Raw genomic sequence first — 22,326 nt, 5'->3', positions numbered from 1 at the left:
GTTTACAGACCACTAACTTATGGAGAATGCTAATTTGTTCTAATGGCTTTGTTTCTGGTGTAATTGATGCCAGAGGCAGTATAATGATGCATATATCACAAATTTGAAGACAAGGAGACTAATAGTTATTTTACACTGTCTTGTCACTTCTTTTTATAATTTTATTGTAGATTAGCAAAGTCTTTGCTAAAGTATTACCTTGTTTACATATATAAAAATACATGACAAATGGAACTGGAGAGATGGCTCAGCAGTTAAGAGTGTTGTTCACCGTTCTCATAGAGAATCAGTGTTCAATTCTCATTATTCACATCATAGGGCTCACAAGTACTTGTAACTCCAGTTCCAGGGTATCCTATACTCTCTTCTGCCTTCTGTTATAATTCCCAGACAACCCCCAGCTACAGGATCACACATGCACTGTTCATCAGTCAGGCAGAATGCTTAGTCACCACAGGGCCTTACCTCCTACATTTGCATGCAGTGTGATCAGGTAATCTATGCACATGTGCGGCATAGCTACAAACCCATATGTGAATGCTTGCGGGGAGGGGGGGGGTGGGGGGATGAGGGGAGGGGAAGGCCACCTATAAACGGGTTCTACCTGTTCTCCACTCTTTCCTCACCATTCATTTCTAGTAGGCCTATTGCACAATCCCTCTTTTCCCTCCCCTAATAAAAACTCTTATAGTGGGTTCTGTTGTACCTCATGTTCTCTTGTACCCGGTAAATAAATAACACCTTCCACTGGCATGTGTACACACATGTATAGGCATTCATTTAAATAAATAAACTTAAAATGTGTGACAGACAAAAATATGTATTAGTAAGAGAAATAAATGCCAAGAAAAGCTCATTGCATCTGTTTGATTAGATTAATGCTTTGTACACTGTCAGTTACACAATAGTAAACAAAGATTTAACAAATAATATTGATCAAATAGTTAGTGAGTGATACTTACTGACTTTAATAATTATCATTTACATAAATGAGCCTGTAGGAAGCACAGCTTAGAGTATGCATTGGAGAAACCAGGATGTCAGTCATGTAGGCTTATTTTCTTCAATGGAAAGAAATGAATGATTCCTGGTCACCGGGAATACTAGAGTGGAGCTGTTAAATAACCTGGTAATCCTTTGCTATTGTATTAGGAGTCAGCCTCTACCTGAATTTCCCTCAAATCCTGAGAATTGTTTAGGCCCTAATCCTGAGCTCTGTCTTTCAGTGAATAGAAACTATATGAAAGAGGTCCCATGTACTTTGCATCCTCCCAACAGAACCTGTTCTTATGGTTATTATAAACACTTCCTTTCTAGGCCCTAACCCTAAATTCTGTTTATCAGCCAATAGAACTCATTCTTATCATAAAGGTCATAGTGCTTTGTTACTTTGCTAGGGAGTTTCATTGTAGTTATGTCTAAAGCTTTGTTGTGATAACTCTTACGCAGAAACCTTTTTCCAAAGCTTTACTATGCTTAAATAGGTAAGAAAAACAAACCCCAAAGTCAGACTGGAAATTTTGACCCAGTGCCTGCAAAGATGGTACTGATTGGAGTTTCATTCTTCACCTCTCTAGGATAATCTCCCTGCTGTGAGACTTGCAGGGTCCTGGATACAGGCTCATTCTGGAAATTTTATTTTAAAAAATAAATAAATAATAAATAAACCCTACAAAATCTAACAAGTACATCTACTAAAGCTAACAAGTCAGTCTGTGGCATCTCATGATTCTAGAAATCAAGATAGTATACATGTGACTCTAGTTACAACATTGACTTTACTGTTTTTTTTTTCTCCCACTACGTGAAGAGTAAATTATCCAACAAAGAGACTATTTATGTGACCAAAAGGTCTAGTAGACAGTTGTACCTCATTACAGCCATTGTAAATCCTGGAAAGACACACTTATTAAGGAGACAAAAAAGCTAGTCAAAGATCAAGTGGTAGACAAGAGAAAAATGTATGTTAGTCAAATGAAGGAATGAATGGGCACATTATCTTGAGAGTCAGTTAAGAATAAAGGATAAGAGAAGTGAATGTCACAAGAAAGTGTTCAAAGCATAGTCTGGGTTTTTCAGACTATGAAAAAGATAAATGAGTAGGAAATACTCAATTCTTAAGTGTCTACTGAGGTTTCAAAGTGAGCTTGAAAAATAAATTCTATAAATTAAAAGAAATGAAATTCTAGTTTCTAAGACTATTAAATATAGTTTATTCAATTAAGCAGTTGATTCAAATGTACCCTAGGTATTAGTTTAATCACATTATTCATACTAAATTAAGATTAGACCCTCAAAGAGCATGTAAATGAGGGACAGGTCTTTTTAATGTGCTAATACTACTAGTAGTACTAGAAGGTAGGCCCACATGAAAGCAATTTCATAAAACTGCTACAAGACATTAGTGATGTAAACTTTATTTATATAATCAAATAAATGAATTAAAACAGTAAGCTAAGCCATGGCTACCTAAGTAACATATCTCAAAGACTGTGGACCAAGAAGTTAAACTGGACAAAATATTAATACATAATAGTATTCTAAGTTTCCAAATCATGATCCCAACACTGTTTTTTTAGATTCTTCTGGTTTTGCCTCATTAAAAATAAAAAAGTGCTGCTCACTTGCTACATTAAGATTAAAAAATGAAAAACAAACATATGCTATCATCTTAATAGTTAAACCACTGTGGGTGGTGGTTCAAGATGCCAAGGAATAAACAGAATGACACACAAACGTAAAAGAGGATAGATGAGTACTAGCTGTGACTAAATAAACCCTAATTTTGTTCCTTCCTTATCAAAGAATCACAAATTATCACTTTAAAAAATCAATCAAAAAGGGCAGAAATAAATGGCATATGCCAATGCAAAATGTTTTTCTTAAAGAGGAAGTCAATCTCCTTAATCAAAAAAACAGAATAGGGATAACACACTGTGGGGTGAACAGCAGGGGAGAAAGTCAGGAACCAAGAGAACACATTAAGGCAAGTTAACCAAAGTGAAGAACCCACAGAAGAAAAATTAACACACTCACTCACTTAGCTACATTTCTTAAATAACATTACAATAAAATTATATTAGCAACTGGGTACTCTTCACACTTACATATTCATTTTAAGCAAATTTATACAAGCAGCATAACTGCTCAGAAACTCAAGAGGCTGTAGGGCAGCTTCTCAGCTGGCTGTTTCAGAGTCTGCCAGGAACATTCCACCACCCCAAAAATTATCTGCTTTGAACATTAGAGGGAAATTTAAAAGGCTAGATAAGATATATGAGGGAGGCAGTGGGACACAGCCAACTGGAAAGAGTAATGTAAATGTGGTATAGGAGTCTGCAGCTAAGAGATCCTCTATGTCCACTTCTCCCTGAGCTCATTTGCATAGGGAAGCTACACAGGATTCTGGAAAGTGTCCCATAAAACTTGAGTGTGATAGAAGGAAAAGGGTAGGAGGTAGAAGGAAAATATAAGAAGCTGGAGAAAAGGCCTTAGACCCCTCCTCGGAGCCTTAGTCAAAGAAAGCCCTTCACATATACTAATTCCCAAAACACTCGAGAGAAGGTTGTAATTTGCACATGGGGGTTAGAGGGGTGAGCACATACTGGGGAATTCTGTCAGAAAGTGGACTTACAATAGAAACTCTACTAATTTAACTTGTTTGAATTACAGAGACCACCAGTCCTTTCCCCTGAGATAAACAGTATCTTCTCAAATAGGAAGAATCATTGGCAAAGGTCATGATACTATTTTATTGCTCATTTTTATTTAATTTCCTCCCTTATTTCAATGTATTTACACTTTTATATTTTGTTCATCATTGTATTTTAACTTTTATCTTGTTAGGTAAAGTTTTAACATCTGTTTGTGTATTAATTCTCACACCTCTAGCCCCATAAATTTTTCTACTGTCTTACTTTATTCTGTCCTTCCCAGCAGCTATGAAAAAACAGCAAGCAAACAAACAAACAAAAAACCAAACAAAAGAAAAGAAACCTATAAACCATGGTTTCATCAACCAATACCCAAGTACAGCTGCCTCTCAACTTTTAAAGGGACACAAATGAAGGGCACAGATATTTGCTAATACAAGTTAACACTGGAGCTGTTGTCAGATTGTTGTGTAAGTTATTTCAGTCAGCTTCTCCCTGAAATAGCAGTAGAACAAATATCCAAACGAAGACAGGACACCAGGAGGATTCATGTAAGCAAAGCAAAGCAAAACAAACAAACAATAACAAGAGTGGAGAAAGGGGGAGGGAGAGATAAAATTGAAGGACACCTCCATCCCAACAGATGTGCAAATTACAACAAAGAAACTAACCCTCTACAGGTTCACAACTCCTCAATACTGGAAACAAAAGATAGGGAGATAGTTAAAAATGCCAAATAAAAAGATTTCAGATTCCTACTTTTCAAACGATCAGTGACCATGGAGAAGACTCAAGCAGACGAATGAAGTAAGGGATTCAATTTAGGATGACCCACTCAAGAATATTACCAACATAATTCAGCAAGGAAGTTAAGAAAGGAGTTCAGGAAGGAGAAATTCAGCAAGAAAGTTCAGACTCGGAAAGGGAATTAAACACAAATTCTGGAAATGAAAAAAAAAATCAATTGCTTAAATAAAACAAAAAAAAAAAGGAGAGTGGAAAACATCATAAGCAGACAAGATCAAGCAGAAAAACAAATTTCAAAGATGGAGAACAAGGCTGAGACAATAATATATTTGGACATATGTACAAATAAAAAAGTCAAGAAGTATGATCAAAACTTCTAAGTCTGAGACATATTCAAGAGACCAAACCTGAGAAATCAATGGGGCAGAAGAGGAAACTGAGGGCCATGTATTTAGGTAAAGATAATTTATTTCATGAAAACACATCTGAATATGTCTCAAACCTAGAGAAAGAAATGGAAGCCTAAATTGATAAGCTATATCATAGTCAAGATGTTCAAAGTACAAAAGAAAAAAATAACATTAAAAATTAAGGGTTGTTGACGAATGATTTAGGCTTTATTTTTTCCTTACAAACTCAGGAAACATGGAATGATGTGTTTCAAGCCTTCAATGTAACTATCAACCAAGATGTTTATACTCAGCAATGTATAAAGTCTTCTATAAGCTAATGGTTATATGGCCACCCTGTAAACCTCTGTATTTTCAAGATTTAACTGAAACAAAAATTGTACATATGAAAAGGAACTTTCTGGTATGGCAAAATAATGATTGAGAAGAGACAAGTATTAGGTTTTTATTTTTATTTTTTTGGTTGTTTTCAGGTTTTTGTTTTTTTGTTTTGTTTTGTTTTGTTTTGTTTTGAGACAGTATTTCTCTTTGCAGTCCTGTCTGTTCTGGAACTCACTCTAGACTAGGCTAGCCTCAAACTCAGAGCCCACCTGTCTCTGCCTCCCCAATGCTGGGAATAAAAGCATGTGTCACTGCTCCTGGCCTATTTTTAAAAACAAGTAAAGACAACTGAAACTTAATTTCAAAGGCATTTAAAACGTACCTTAACTGTTATAATTCTTAAAATCTGTACCATCACTTCAGAGAACCCAGGTTCAATTCTGAGTACCCACATGTCAGCTAACAACCATCTGTAACACCAGTTTCAGAAGATTTGATGTCTCTCACAGTAGGCATATCTCCAAAAGTAAGCAAGCAAGAAGTATATAGATATTGTTTTAGTTAGAGTCTCTAATTTTGTGAAAAGACACCATGACCACAGCAATTCTTATAAAGGAAAACATTTAATTAGGGTGGCTTGCTTACAGTTCAGAGTTTCAGTCCATTATCATCATGGTGGGACACAGCAGCATGCAGGTAGGCATGGTGCTAGAGAAGTAGCTAAGAGTCCTACATCTTGCAGGCAACAGGAAGTGCTCTAAGATGCTGGGCAGTACCTTGAGCATATATGAGACCTCAAAGCCTGCCTCCACAATGACACACTTCCTCCAACAGGACCACATCTACTCCAACAAGGCCAGACCTCTTAATAGTGCCATTTCCTCTGGGAGGCATTTTCTTTCAAACCATCACAGATATACATGCAGGCAAAAGAGTCATATACATAAATTTTAAAAAAGAAATAAGAAATTAAAAAAATAAAAAAATTTAATACTTGGTTTAAAGAAACTGCTATAGAAAAGTTATCAAAACCAGGCACATGACCATTCTTATATTCATCATTATGAAGTACTTACCAATCTTCTATTTATTGGGTCCTTCAATCAAAAGTCACTAACATCCGAATAAAGATACAATTTCAACAGTGCCTTGTATTTCATATACAGCATGTCTAAAGATGAAAGACACAGTTCAATGATACTTACAGTCAACATTGGAGTTGTCAACAGGCCCCATGCAAAGAATTCAAAGAAGATGACAATTGCAGCATGGAAAACACTTGGCTGGCCAAAGCCTTGTAGCTGAAAAAGAAAGAAAGCAGTTAAAAACAATAATAAAGGGGCCTAACATGAAATGGCATGGGGAAATATATAAACTTTAGACCACCTATACCACTCAAGATAAAAATCATACTCTAGGGTCCAGGGATACAGCTACATATTAGTTATTTTTCATTACTGTGATAAAAACTATAACTAAAAACAACTTTTTGGGAGTTTATTTTGACTTATAGTTGCAGAAAGAGAGTCTAGAATGGTACAAGGCAAATGGAGCAGATGGCTGAGAGACTACAGAGAGACTACCAGGATACTTCTCATTCAAAACTATTCTACTCTCTTGCAGCTCCTCAGGCTCATAGCCATTATCATAATGCAAAATGTACTTAGTCCAACTGCAATAGTCTGGTAGTCTTTTACAGTAACAACACCATGTTAAAGTTCAAAGTCAAAGCCAGGTAGTGCATACACCTTTAATCTCAGCACTGAGGGGGCAGAAGCAGGCAGATCTCGGGTTCGAGGCCAGCCTGGTCTACAGGAGTGTTCTAGGACAGCCAGGACAACATAGAGAAACCAGTCTTGAAAAAAAAAAAAAAAAAAACAAGCATTAAAAAGTTCAAAGTCTCTTTTGATACTCAAGGCAATTTCTTAACTGTGACCTTTGTAAAATCAAAAGGCAAATTACACACGTCTAACATACAATGGTACAGAATACACAATTCCTTCCAAAAGAGAGGAATAAAACAAGACTCAAACCCAGCAGAACAACCATCACCCTGTAGCTCCATGACCTTTAACTCATGCTTTAGTTTCAGGGAGCTTAGAAGGCTCAGTCCCTCCAGCTTTGCTACCTGCAATCTTTCTCTAGGGCTGGTTCTACTCCATCTATGTAACTCCTCTTAGCAGATGTCTTAAGGCTCTAGCATCTCCAACATCTCAGTGTTTCCACTGTAACCCAGGCTTCTTATATAGCTTCACTCAATGGCCTCTTAGGGACTTCTTGCAGCAATTCCAAAACTGCCACATGTTGCCTGGCCTCAGTAGCTCTCTGATCATGGAGGAAGAACCCAGGACAACCTGTCTCTCATACCTTCAAAGACAGCATAGTACAGCTTACACTACTAAATTCCTACTAATTCTACTACCAATTTGGGATGAATCCTTATCTCTTTTGACTACATTAGCTGCAGGTTTTGTAAATTGTAACAACTGCTTTCCAGGAGAAAACAACAACAAAAACCCTAGGGCAGCAGTTTTCAACCCAGTGGGTCAAAAATGACCTTTTCGTAGGAGTTACCTAAGATCATGGAAAACACAGATATTTACATTATGATTCATAACAGTAGCAAAACTACAGTTACAAAGTAGCAATAAAAACAATTTTATGGTTGGGGGTCACCACAACATGAACTGTATTAAAGGGTGGCAGCATTAGGAAGGTTGAGAGCTACTGCCTTATCCTTTCAGGAATTGGAAGTTTAGCTGAGAAGGTATTGGGGGCACAGGTCGTACCCTCAAGACACCCTTCCCATAGTTCCAAACACAGCAGGAGGCCTCTCCTTAATGGTACTAATCTTTCACTTTTACTTTCAGCACAAGCTTTTGCTATAACAAGGCTTCCTAGTGTTCCTTTTCAACTTCCTATCCTTGGTCCCCTTTTACACTGATATTTTCTAAAGTGTTTCTAGTAAATTTATGACTTGTTTCTATTTATCATCTAACTCTGTGGAATGGAAATATCCTCAAAAAGTAAAGTGTTCTGCCTATTGTGTTCTCTGATCCATCCCAAGCAACTACTCTATAAAAGTCAGTACTGCATAAACTGGAAACAGGATTTTTATTGTAGATATGAGAGAGAACAGTCAGAGGCATCTGGAAGAGTCTAGAGCAGAGATAGAAAGAAATAGACTGAACATGGCCAGCAGACTGGACCTGGCCATGAACGAAGCAGGAACAGAGCAGGTGGGGAGGGAGGAGGGCACTGAGAGGGGAAGGAGGGAGACAGAGAGAGAAGGTTAGAGAGAGAAAGCAAAAGGGAGGCAAAGAGTGAGAGACTAAACCCAACAGAGGGCATAGCCAAAATACCAGGGCTATAAGAAAAATGAGTAGCTGGGATAGGGAAGCTCCTGAGCTGGAGGGAGTTTAGGGCAGGGGAGATGAGAAAGGCTAGGATGCTAGCATGGACTTTAAATGAATAATGGGGTGCTTGTGATACTGAGATAGCCTGGAGGCCAGTGTGATGGTTTGAATAAGGATGTCCCCATAGGCTTGTATATTTGAATGCTTAGCCATCAGGGAAAGGAACTACATGAGAAGGATTAGGAGGTGTGGCCTTGTTGGACTAAGTGTTTCTTGTAAGAGGTAATGTATCACTGGGAGTGGGCTCTGAGTTTTCAAAAGCCAGGCCCAGTGACTCTCTCTTCCTGCTGATTGCTGATCCAGATGTAGAACTCTAAGCTACTTCTCATGCACCATTTCTGCCTGAATGCTGCCATGCTCCCTGCCATGATGATAATGGACTAACTCTCTGAAACAGTAAGTAAGCCCTAACTAAATGCTTTCTTTCATAAGAGTTGCTGTGGTCACAGTTTTTCTTCACAGCAATAAAACACTAAGACAGCCAGCATGTGCTTTGGTATGCTAATAGGCACTATAGATAAACGTTTGTCCCTCCTGCCAATGATAAGGGAAATGGTTCCTTATGGTAGAGGGGAACCAAACCAGCTTCATAAGTTCCTGAGGAATGTTGGCTTTTGTCTAACCACCAGGATTTGAGGAAATGGAGTTTCCTTTAGATTTGACAAGTATTCAACACATATTAGTGGTGTGAATGGGAATGTAGAGCACATACCCTAGTTCTGAAACAACCTTCTTGGTATTCAAATTTAACAGTGTCTTGGGCTAAAGAACAGCTATGAAGTTCAACATTAGTAGGAGATAATTCTTAGTACTATCTGCATTGACTGTAATATTTGTACCACCTGGTCTCTTGGATAATATGAGTATTCGGATAAGAATTTGTGCAAGAATAAAAAAAAATCTGTTTCTTCTAAAGGACAATGAGCACAAAAGCCTCTTGAGGCCTTTAGTTTGTATCTCTAGTTTGCCATATCCCAGAGTGTAATAGCTGGCCTTTTCGATGGAATGGATAGATAAATCAATTTTAGAAGCAGCATTTAATAAAGGACCAGTGAAGCTATAGTGTGTATTAATGTCAGCCACATAACTGCATGGTCATCATGCAACTGGTATATAAAAAAATTCTAATTATGTAATTATTTTATTAACTCCAGATTTACAGAAAGACATTGTATAAATTTGCCTAGATATAGTAATGTGAATTAACTCAACACTTCCTATAGTGTATAACCATAAGCCTGTCACATCACTGGTTTTGGATGGAGACCCAGTCAAGATGTTTACTAACAACTGTCCAGTGCCACAGAGCTAACTGAACTTCTGAGGGAGCTGTGTTACTGTCTCAAAATGTTTGGTTTAAAGATCCTTCAAAGGGCCCTCAGCAGGAAGGTGGGGGAGTGGGAGGGAGATGATACTATCCTATCCTCTCACACACAGCTTCAGTGGTAAACTTTGCTCTCAACCTAGGATTCTGCTTAATGAAGACCATTAGAATGCAGATATGTGGATACAATGCTGACTAACTATAAAAACTGACATACTGCAGTACTGCCTATCTGTAATCCTAGCACTTAGGAAGCTGAGACAGCAGGATTGTGAGTTTAAGGCCAGCCTAGTCTACATAGTGAGACAACAAAAACAAAACCCCAAACTTGCAGATACATAATAAAGTCTATGTCCATCATGCCATTTTTAACACTTTGAAAAAAAAACACCTAGTTTACTACCATTATACTTAAAATATTAATTAGAAATTATTTAAAATAACAAACATCTCTCCTAAAATGTAAGCGTGTATTTGCATTTTTAATACATCTATTAATTTTATGAGAATTTCATTCATGCTTACAATGCATTTTTATCATATTCACCCCAAACTCCTATACCCTTTCCAACTCTGTATTTTTTTTAATGTTTCTTCTTTGGGCGGGGGGGGGGGGGGGGGTGTGTTTATTCAGTATGTACTTCTAGATCACAGTTCATTATAAAAGGAAGTCAGTGCAGAAACTCAAGCAGGTCAGGAATCTGGAGGCAGAAGCTGATGCAAAGGCCATGGGGTGCTGCCTACTGGCTTGCCCCTCATGGTTTACTTAGCCTGCTTTCTTATAGAACCCAGAACCACCAGCCCAGGGGAAGGCACCACCCACAATGCACTGGGCCTTCCCCTATCAATCACTAATTAAGAATGCTCTATAGGCTTCCTCACAGGCTAATCTTATGGAGGAATTTTGTAATTTGAGGATCCCTCCTCTCTAATGACTAGCTTATGTCAAGATGACATAAAACTAGCCAATACAACTGACCCCTTGTCAACTTGATACACAAACACAACACTTTTCAATTAGAACCGTTCCTTTCTTATTTATCCCTAAGGTGGCATATTAATATTAATATTGCAATATAAAATATAAATAACTTTAAATTCCCACAGTCCTTACAAATTCAAACACATTAGATGTTAAGTCTCTTTTAAAAATATCAAATCTTGCCGGGCGGTGGTGGCGCACGCCTTTAATCCCAGCACTCGGGAGGCAGAGCCAGGCGGATCTCTGTGAGTTCGAGGCCAGCCTGGTCTACCAAGTGAGTTCCAGGAAAGGCGCAAAGCTACACAAAGAAACCCTGTCTCGGAAAAAAAAATATATATATATCAAATCTCTTTAAACATACAAAATCTCTTTAAAAGTTCAAAGTCTTTCTGCTGTGGGCTCCTGTTAAAATCAAAATTTAGATAAATACTTTCTTTAAGAGGGGAGAATCATGGCACAATCAAAATCTGAACCAAGAAAAACCAAACTCCAAAAATATATATTACTCAATGTCCAATTATCTGGGGATTCACTCACAATCCCCTGGGGTCCTCCAAGATCACTGCACACCTCCTGCCCTTGGCCCTGGGCTGCTCCTCCAGCTCATCTGGCAAGACCCTTGTGCCTGCAGCCTATGGGCAGTGCCGCAGCCCCATGCTCTCCTCCCCACAGAAGAGCAAGCAGTGTGAGCTGCAGCAGCACTGGCTCCATGTTAGAGGCCAGCCTACTAGTCTGAGTCTCCTAGCAGACTGAGGACCTGTCCTACTCGGTAACAATATGTTCCTTTTTGTCCTTCTTAAACAAAACAAAACAAAACAAAATATGCTGCAACTATGATGACAAGCATGGAGCCAAGTGGACTCTGCCTTTCCCTGGAGCCAATTAGCCAATTATATCAGTTGAGCTGGATCTAGGGCAGCCTCTCTGGGTCAGCTGTCTCCTCTTACTACTTTTCCTTGTTCCCTCAAATCTTTGTTAACCATCCACTCATTGATATTTCTACCCTCACCCTATACTCCACTGAAGAGCTTAAAAAATAACCTACAAATTGCTGTTATCCATGGACCTTTTCACAATATGACTCTGGCTGATTCCATCAAAAGGAAGTCTAAGGCTGGAGATGTACATAGCTCAGTGGCAGAGCAAATGCTTAGCCTGGAATGAGACCTTTGTTTTAATCTCCAGCACAATTTAAAACAGAAAAATAAATTGTGGAAGTCTGTATTTCTTCCTCCCTAGAGAGAGGCTGGCTCAGCAACTTGTTCTAACGAAAAGAAGTTAAAGGAAATAACACAGGCTTGTGAACTTAAACATTTTGAGTTCAAGACCACCATGTGGAAAAAAATGTAGTCACAGTTAGGTGAGAGCACAGAAGACTTTTCCCATTAAAGCTTATATCAGCAATCATCAAGCTGTCATACTTTGGAGGTAGTGATCTAAGATGGCTTATTCTTATCAACCTTCCAGATAATGCAGAAGCACAAGAAACCCAAGTGAAACCAGCAAAATCCTGATCTGAATTCCACTCAAATTGGTACACCCAGAGAACTATCAACAAAGGAGGTTGATTTAAGCAGCTAAGTCAAAGCAATTTGTGCAGCAATTGCTAACTACTATAATCATATCTTTGTCCTCATGATAAAGATGAAACTTTTTAATGAGTCTTAAACTCTTATCCAAACTAAGTAAGAGGCAGAGAGAGAATATCCAAATTAACAAAATCAGAAACAAAAAGGGGGACATAACAACAGACACTGAAGAAACCCAGGCCATACTTTAAAAAGCTATACTCCACAAAATTGGAAAATCTAAAAGAAATGGATAAATTTCTTGATAGGTACCACATATCAAAATGAAATCAAGACCAGATAAACTATTTAAGTAGACCTATAACCTCCAAAGAAATAGAAGCAGTCATTAAGTCTCCCAACCAAAAAATATCCCAGAACCAGATGGTTTCAGCTAAGAATTCTACCAGACTTTCAAAGAAGAGCTAATACCAATACTCCTCAAATTGTTCCACAAAATAGAAACAGAAGAAACAATGCCAAATTCTTATGAGGCCACAGTCACCCTGATACACAGACCACACAAAGACTCAACACAGAAAGAATAACTGACCAGAGCCGGGCGGTGGTGGCGCACGCCTTTAATCCCAGCACTCGGGAGGCAGAGCCAGGCGGATCTCTGTGAGTTCGAGGCCAGCCTGGGCTACCAAGTGAGTCCCAGGAAAGGCGCAAAGCTACACAGAGAAACCCTGTCTCGAAAAACCAAAAAAAAAAAAATAATAATAATAATAATAACTGACCAATTTCCATCAAGAACATTGATGCAAAAATACTCAAAACACTCGCAAACCAAATCCAACACATCAAAAAGATCATCCACCATGATCAAGTGGCTTCATCTCAGAGAGGCAGGGATGGTTCAACATACAATAATCTATCAATGTAATTCACTATATAAACAAACTGAACAACAATAACAACAACAAAAACCTCCATATGATCATCTCATTAGATGCTGAAAATGCTTTTGACAAAATCCAATAACCCTTGATGATAAAAGTATTGGAGAGACCGAAGATACAAGGAACATACCTAAACATAATAAAAGCAATATATAGCAAGCCAACAGCCAACATCAAACTAAATGGAGAGAAACTCAAAGCAATTCCACTAAAATCACGAACAAGACAAGGCTGTCCACTCTATCTACTTCTATTCAATATAGTACTTGAAGTTCTAGCTAGAGCAGTAAGTTTACTAAAAGAAATCAAGAGGATACAAATTAGAAGGGAAGAAGTCAAAGTATCACTATTTGCACATGTTATGATAATATACATAACGATCCCCAAAATTCTACCAGCATACTCCTACAGCTGATAAACACTTTTATTGAACTAGCTCAGTACAAGATTAACTACATCACATTTTGAAGGACATACTAACAAGTTCCAAGGGAGAAGGGTACTGCCTGTCTTCAAATATAAGCACATTAAACATGCTACAAAATGGATTAATCTTGGAAACATTAAGTTAAATAAACCAGTCATAAAAGCATAATATGTGACCTCAGAAACATGAAATATTTAAAGTAGTCAAACCCATAGAAACAGAAAGTAGAAGTGGCCAGTGGCTGAAGGAAAGGTTGCTGCCATTTATCGAGAAATGAAGAGTTGCTTAATGGACGTGGAGTTTCAGGGTTTTTTGTTGTTGTTGTTATTTTGGGTTTTTTTTTTTTTTGAGATGTAAAAAGTTCTTGAGATTGATTGCATAACACTGAAAATATGCAATGAATAAATTTTGTTATAAGTATTTTTCCACAAGGATGCACACACACACATACACACACACACACACACACACACACACACACACACACACACAAACACACACGGGGGTGGGAGGGGGGAGAGAAAGTATATTGCCATGTAAAGGGGCGCCAAAGCACATTTTTGTCTTTAGGCTACACATTTTTAGTGAAAGAAAGGTAAGGGAAGAATGAGGAAACTGAGGACTTTGGGTATCCACAGTATTTTTTTTATAACTTAGGTGGCACTGGTCCTAACCCTGATTCTGGTGATACAGGATGGTTATTCCCCCAAGGTGGTAGGGTTGCATCATTAAGTTTGAATATAAGCAATTTTTAGCTCAAAGCAGATATTCATGTTAACATACCACCTGGTTGGAGGTGGGGTGGGTAAACCAAGTATCATAATATGCTGTTTAACTGTTTTATAAACTTGATACAAGCTAGTGTCATTTGAGAAGAGGGAACCTCAGTTGAGAAAATGTCTCCAAAAACTGGTCTGTAGGAGTAGTCTACAGGGCATTTTCTTGATTAATGATTGACATGAGAGGCCACAGCACATTGTGGATCGTGCCACACTGAGCTGGGAGTCTTGGGCTACATAAAAATTCAAGCTTAGCAAACCATAGAGAGCAATTCAGTAGGCGTCATTCCTCATAGTCAGTGCCTCAGTTCCTGAGAATAAGTTTATGACCTGCTGGAGTTCCTGCCTTCCAAAAAATGATAGGCTGGGATTGAAATGTGCAAACCAAATAAAACTTTTTTTCTTGTGATTTGAATGAGAATGACCCCACAGGTTCATATATTTGAACACTTGGTCCCCAGTTGGTAGAACTGTTTGAGAAGGATTAGGAGACATGGTCTTGTTAGAGAAGGTATGTCACTGGGGAAAGTTTTTGATATTTCAAAATTCCATGCCATTTCCAGTGTGTTCTCTTAGCCTCCTGCTTTTGGACTGAGATGTAGGCTTTCAGTAGGTCCTGTCATCATGCTTTTGTTCTACTATCATGGACTCTAACCCTCAAAAACCATAGGTCCAATTAAACACTTTATTTTATAAGCTGCCTTGGTCATGGTGTTCTGTCACTGCAATAGAAAACTAAGACACTTCCCAACTTCCCAAGTTGTTTTGTTTGCTTGTTTTTGTTATGATGTTTATCATAGCAATAGAAACCCTAACTGGAACACATAACCAAGTCATTCATCATGGAAGTTTCTCCCAGACTTGTTCTCTATAGGCACTCCAACTAGGCAAGTACTGCAATGAACTTAGAAGGAACAAATATATTCTAAAAGACAGTTTGGCCTCTTCTTTTAGCTGTTGAAACAACGGTCCTCAAGAGATCAGAATGACGCCGGGCGGTGGTGGCGCACGCCTTTAATCCCAGCACTCGGGAGGCAGAGGCAGGCGGATCTTTGTGAGTTCGAGGCCAGCCTGGGCTACCAAGTGAGTTCCAGGAAAGGCACAAAGCTACACAGAGAAACCCTGTCTTGAAAAACCAAAAAAAAAAAAAAAAAAAAAAAAAAGAGATCAGAATGACTGCACAAGAACCTTTCTGGGGAAAAGGAAACAAAGCCTGTTACCAGAGGAGGAACTTGTCACTCAGAAAGAGATTACACAGATATGACTTGTCAGAATACCTTGTGGGTATTCTGGGAATTAGACAACAATGGATCAGTGAGAGGCAAGACTATACCTTGACCAGGACTGCTTGTTTTTTACATAACTTTTGCCTTCTATTTAAACTTAAATCTCATGTCAGGAAATGATAAAAGATAAGAGAGTCACAAGACCTCTTTAGCTGTTCTTCCTCCCAATGAAACCACAATGATCTAGGTTTTCTTTTGCTGTTCTGAGACTGGGCCTCATGTAAGTACAGGTAGGCATCAAGCTGGCCAAAGATAAGTTTGAAGTCCTGTTCCTCTAGTTTTAACTTCTGGATATTACATTACAGACCTGAGTGTTTGCATCTTCCTATTTTATGGTAAGCTGTCACTCTATAAACCAAGTCAAATCCACAGCACAGCAACCCAGCCACATCAAATGAATCTCCTTTTTCTGTTCTGCATTAATATTTGTATCTATTTGATCTACTGAGGACCTATGGTCAAGCTTATTTATGCCATATTTCATATCTAATAATTCAACTAATGCCTATGGCCTCTACAATGCATACATTTCAAGTAGATTAGGTTTGGAAAACTGCTGACATTCCATGGCTTTGCCCCAAATTGCAGCATTTTGTTGGCAAAGTCACCAAAGTTTTGAACTTCAGGTTTTCAATTAAAAAGTAGGAAGAACAGACATTTAGGAGGTAAAAAAATCTCAGGACTTTGTATAGTACTGATATTGTACTTCTAACATTAAAAAATATATAAGTATATTCTAATGGAATATAGGCACTTCACAGAAAGAACTGCCAAACGATTCACAGAAACATAAAAAGGAAAAGAAATTTTACTGCTTATCCAGATTAATTATCTTTTCTACAATCATTCTTTCAGCATTGTATTACGTTAGTTGTACTTATTAAGTTGGATAGACTATGCATTCATTAAATAGTTATAATCATTCTTCACAACTTTTCAAACCAACCATTTACCACCAACCAAAAACTTAAGCAAATCATAATACCAAGAATTACTTCTGGCAATACTCCCCTCTCTACCAACTTTCATTAACAGTAAAAACAGTGACCTACAAGTGACTAACTCAACACCTATTTGTTGAGCTCTATTGGTATTAGTTAGATGCAGAGGGACAATGGTGCACAAAGAAGAAATGATTCCAGCTCTCACTTCCTGGAATGTAAAGTTACCAAGCAAACATACTCACTAAGTATAAGAAATATAGACTAGTGACAGTATTACAAAAGGCACTGAACAAAATCCAGGCAAAAATTACCCTATAACAGTAGTAATAAACAGACCTGGCCCTAAACAAATCACTTAATACATAAAATTATCTTATCCTTTTGAGATGGAAGCAATTACCTACATTTTACAGATGAGAAAACTCAAATGTAAACAATAAATGAGTTGTCACTTAATCAAGATGATCACACACTTTCTGAGTGTGTGTTCCTATCAGTTATAGTATGTTGTCTATTCTCAAACAGAATCAGCATATACAGTGGCAGGCAGCCTGCATCCCAGAAACCTGAGCAAGAAGTGACAGGAATCAACAATGGTCAGCTTCTCAAGTAAAGCAAGATTCAGATCTTCACTTACCATTCACCCTTGTTTCTTACATTAAGAAGTCTGGCCTGGCTACTGTGGAAATGGCCAAAAGGTCAGTCCCCATCGATGCTTTACCTCTTTCTCAATATAAACTGAAAAGTTTGGATAAGTAGGGCATTAACTTTTCTCAATCTTAACTGACTGTTGGAAAAAGATTGTTGTTCCACACATGATCTCCAATTTAAAGATCAAAGAACATAGCAAATACCAATCCAATCCCTGCAAGCATGAAAGACAAGGGAGATGCTGTCATTTTTGTAGCGTGTGTCGCCAGCTATTTGTCCTCCATGCCACAGCCTGTTTTTTTTTCTTTACAGGGTGCCCTACACTAAAGGACAGACAGCCTGGCCACTTCAATTGGAGAATAAATCATATGCATTTTATGAAATAAAAGGTTATTAAAGGGGGTGAGGGGGGACACAAATGTGTTTCTAGTACCAGATGAGATGTTATAGTCCCTTGAAGTAGCCTATATTAATTTAAGAAAATAGCCTATATAAGAAAGTAGCCTATATTATTTAAGAAAAGGAAAAAACTGTCCTCAGAACATTGAATTTTATGTGATTGCCAGTTTTGTAATATAAAATAAAAATTTAGCTATGGAAAATAAAGTTCTATAAATCTGTGTAAGCCAGTTGTCTATAGCTAAAATTATATTTATTATATAGCCAACCTTCCAAAATTTGTAAGTTCCACATCTATTCACAGACTCAACTAACTATGGATTGAAAATATTAGGAGAAAACTAGAAATTCAAAATTTTTTCTTATCATTATTCTCTAAATAATCATATAGTAATTATTTATATAGCATTTCTAGTGTACTAAGTATTATAAGTAATCCAGAGATGGTGTATCCAGAGATGGTATATAGACACTTCTTGGCCTGGTAAACTGTTATACAAGTGAAAAAAAAAAGGCACAATAAATTATAAATAAATCTATTTTAAAACAAATCTTTAATATATATAATTTTACTACTTATTAAAGGTGAAAGAAATTTAATAAAAAAAAATTGATATGCTTTATTTTTATTTAAAGAATTAAATATTGCCTGAATATTTGATATTCCATAATGCAGAGTTGATTTATATTTTAGCTTTATAATTGTCAATGCTGAGACTGATAAGCTTTTCACCCGAGTGCTAAGAACACGAACTCAGGTTTGCATGCCTGAGCAGCAAATACTCTTACCTACTGAGCCATCTTAAGAGACAACAATTGTCACCAGAATATTACTGATTTTCTGAATCTCCTCATCAGTACTCTTTATTGAAATCCAAGTATTAACTTCTTAGAGTCCATTCTATGAACATCTTGAAATATTACAATGAATAGTGTATTTTCTTTGCAATAAATCATTAATTGTCATCAGATGCCCAAGAATAAATGACTGCAAAACGGGCTGGAGAGATGGCACGAGTTGTTAAGAGCACTTGATGCTCTTCCAGAAGACCCCAGTCTGATTCCCAGTACCCACACAATGGTGCACAACCATGTCTCCAGTTCCAAGGGACCCAATGCCTTCCTCTACCTCTGCAGGCACTAGGCACTCATGTGGTACATACATACATACATGAATCTAAGCAAAACACTCATACACATAAAATAAAATAATCTAAAAAAATTAAATAACTGCAAAACAACTTCCTCTACTTGGCTATAAAAATTATATACTAGAAAAATCTATATTCAATAATTAAAATAGTTTTGACAAAACACCTCAAATTGTGTGTGAATTCATAGCAAGAAAGGACAGAAAGAATAATAAAATGTAAGCTTGATTAACAGGCACAGCTCTCTTTTAGACAAAAGATCTCATAGAAGAAATGCCTGATTCCATGAACGCTTAAGTCTCTTCTATTTTTCAGAAGACGTCTTTTTGACAATGTTTTTCGTATATCTTTCTGCCAAATGATATAGAAAAAAGTTGTTGATGGAATAAGAGTTCTGTGCCCAGGCAGTCTTTCCTATGATTAGTAGTAAACCAAAGAATCCAAAAGTATAAATATACAGTAACTACAGAAAAAGAAAATAACTTGTTAGAATAAAATCAAATCAATGAGGTTGTAGGATACAGTACTTGAAAGCAATACTGGAAAGAAACTACAAAAATTAAAAATGCATAATTAGGGGTTCTGGCATATGACATAAACATCTATGATTAAAGGTATTCATTGTTTTTACTTCCTCCATTGGGCCCTGCACATGCCAGTCATCGCATTAACTATAGGAAAACAAACAAACAAACAAATAAAAAAACCAAGAAAAACAGTATTCTCATCAATCAATAATGACCATAACCAGAGATGAGGAAAGATTGGGAAGAATTTACCTTTGTCCAAAATAGGATAAGCATTAGGATCCAAAGAAAGGTTAAGGAATAAACAGAGTCTAGGTTTCTTTGAGTAAATATCCCACAAAAGTTCCTGGCTGGCACACACAAACATATACATACAAATACATTATAAACTTAAAAAAAAATTTACACACATGCAAGGAATACCAAGAATATCTCCAGATATTTACTCAGGCCTTATCAGGTAGTAGGTTGCAGCAACTCTCACAATCTATGAGGTACATACTATTAGGAGAGATTATGTAACTCATCCAAAGTAACATAGGTAATGAAGATGGAAACTGGAATTCCAAGCATGGTCACCTAATTATTATGCTAAAATGCTTCCCCTTTTCAGTTTACTTCTAATTCTGAATGCTGAAGAAATACAGACTATCAACTGGGGAGAGGATGGGGAAATGGCACTACCAATCATATTAACATGCTAATTCTCACTAACCAGCAATGTGGAGGAAGGCAGACTGGTAATAACCATAGTCTCATCAATAGAGGCAAAAATGCTGAGGAACTAACCCTAGAGATACAAAGGAAAGAACAAGAAGCTAAAATTTGTACACATAGATGCAATATTGTAAATATAGGAAGAGATGAAGGAAGACACTTCTTAGGCTAGTGGCTTGGCCACTAGTTAGTAATTACTGTCCATTGGAGGAAGACAAAAAGGGGAACTGGTGATTTAGTTTCATTTAAAGGGTAGGAAGAAGTATTACCTACTTAATGAGAAATACAAATTTTATACAACTCAACCCACCAGGTAAGCTTTCCACATTAAAAAAGCTGTAGCTTTTTAAAAAAAATGATCCCTCCATGTTTCTTCAATACACGCTCATTTTACACATTAGGCACTGAGTGGCAACATTCCATAGAATTAGGACTAGAAACCAGCTCTAGTCTAGGTCTAGAATGTCAAGGAAATGAATCACAAGAATGCAGACAGAACCTTGTAGACTTGTAAGCCCTTACTAAATACTACGTGATTGTGCTTTACCTCAATATTTTGTATGTATAAATTTTGACATAAAATTTCATTCCAAATACTGCTTCTAATTCTCCACCCTCCCAACTCTACCAAACGTGAATTCATATAATTAAAGAAGCATTTGTAACCACTTAGTATTCTTTAACATACATTAAATATGCAAGCATAAATATTGAAAGAATTGACAAAATTGACTGCATCTATCTTTCTTAAAAATCCTATTTCTCATTTAACAAACTTTCCCATGATAGCAAGAGTTTGTACTCAACATATTTTTATGTTTTAAGTCCTAAGTAGATCCTTTCCCAAAAATCTTTTTATACTTAGGACTGAAGAAATGACATTTTTTGCTTAGTTTCCCACCACAGAAAACCAGAGTGTCACTGATTAAGGCCCATACTGTGAATTCAGGCCAATGAAAATAAGCTTTCCTATGCTGCTGTCAAAATCATCTCAACTTAAGTATCGCTAGGGATCAGGCCGAAGTTACTCCTTCGGGTGATCAGCTTCCTCTCAGTCAGTAGACCACACTCTTCTGCAGCCCAGAGGAGGAAGGATCAGAAAGGCGCCTCCCACTTCTACTTCCAGCATCCCTGTAGGCTACTCGGGAGACTGGGCCAGATGATGATTTTTAAGAACTTCCTATCCATTTGTCTAAGTTGCTTTGGACAAAATCTGCGCCCAGAAGATTCTGTCAAATGACACAGAACGGAGAACTCTGAGATACTAAAATTTCTTACATTTACTGTCCCATATCTGGTTGCTCCTGAATCAATAACAAAATCTCCCAGAGGGTCAAAGGAGGAGTTACTAGGAAAGCTAGCTTTTCAAAGAATCTAGCTCTCCTAGAAAAGGCCGAAATCCCAGAGCCCCGGCCCAAGCCCCGTCAAAACTCACCCAGCTGCCGCTCGCGGCCTGAGAGCTCCCGCGCTTCTCAGGCATGGCTGACGCCTTGGGTGAGGCCACCGCCTTCCACCCCGGCTCCTCCGAAGACTCCCCGTCCGTGCTCATGCCGCCGTCATGCCTGGGCAGGTTCGGGTAGCTCCAAGACACCGGCAACGCCGCAAGTGCGGCGGCGGGGCCCGCGCCTTCATGGGCTCCGCGGTCCGCGGCGGCCTGCCACTCAGGCGGCGGCGCCAGGGGCGACGCCGGCTGCTGAGGGGACGCCGAGGCTGGAGCCGTGCAGGAAGCGAACAAGACCCTTGACGATACAAGCTCCGTGAACACAGGACCCCGACACTGGCACTAAGCAGTTATCAGTGACACCAGAACGATCTGGGGACAGCGACCAGCCCAAAGCACTAAGCAAAGGCGGCTCCCGCCTAGAACGCCCACCCCTCTCAAGTAGCTCAACCAAGCTCCGCCCCAGTCTGCGTAGCGCACCAAAAACGCGTCATCTCTTAGGGACTCCAGGCCTATTGTTTTTAATCGAGAATGAAAGGACCCAAGGCTCTCCTGATTAGGCTAGTCTGGCCAGTGAGTCCTAGGGATCGCCTGTTTCCTCTTACCCAGGGCTATGATACCAAGAGCGCGTCATCACACCTTTCTTTTTATGTGGGTCTTAGGGATCTGACTTGGGTCCTC

General features: G+C 38.2%; 1 protein-coding gene across 1 annotated transcript in view; it reads right to left on the bottom strand.

The window, feature by feature from the left end:
* Positions 1-22,123, bottom strand: part of Slc71a2 (solute carrier family 71 member 2) — a 44,620-nt gene extending 22,497 nt beyond the window's left edge. Inside the window, exons 1-2 of the mRNA XM_006997470.4 lie at positions 21,640-22,123; positions 6,337-6,432 (exon numbers count right to left, since the gene is read on the bottom strand). Of these exons, the coding sequence (XP_006997532.1) occupies positions 6,337-6,432; positions 21,640-21,753 (210 nt within the window). The 5' untranslated portion in view covers positions 21,754-22,123. The remainder of the gene's footprint in view (positions 1-6,336; positions 6,433-21,639) is intronic.
* Between the last annotated feature and the right edge of the window lie 203 nt (positions 22,124-22,326).

Source organism: Peromyscus maniculatus, chromosome 5 (assembly GCF_049852395.1).
Source record: "Peromyscus maniculatus bairdii isolate BWxNUB_F1_BW_parent chromosome 5, HU_Pman_BW_mat_3.1, whole genome shotgun sequence".
Taxonomy (NCBI): domain Eukaryota; kingdom Metazoa; phylum Chordata; class Mammalia; order Rodentia; family Cricetidae; genus Peromyscus; species Peromyscus maniculatus.
Note: the sequence above shows the minus strand (reverse complement) of the source record. Positions and strands in the feature narration are given on the sequence as shown.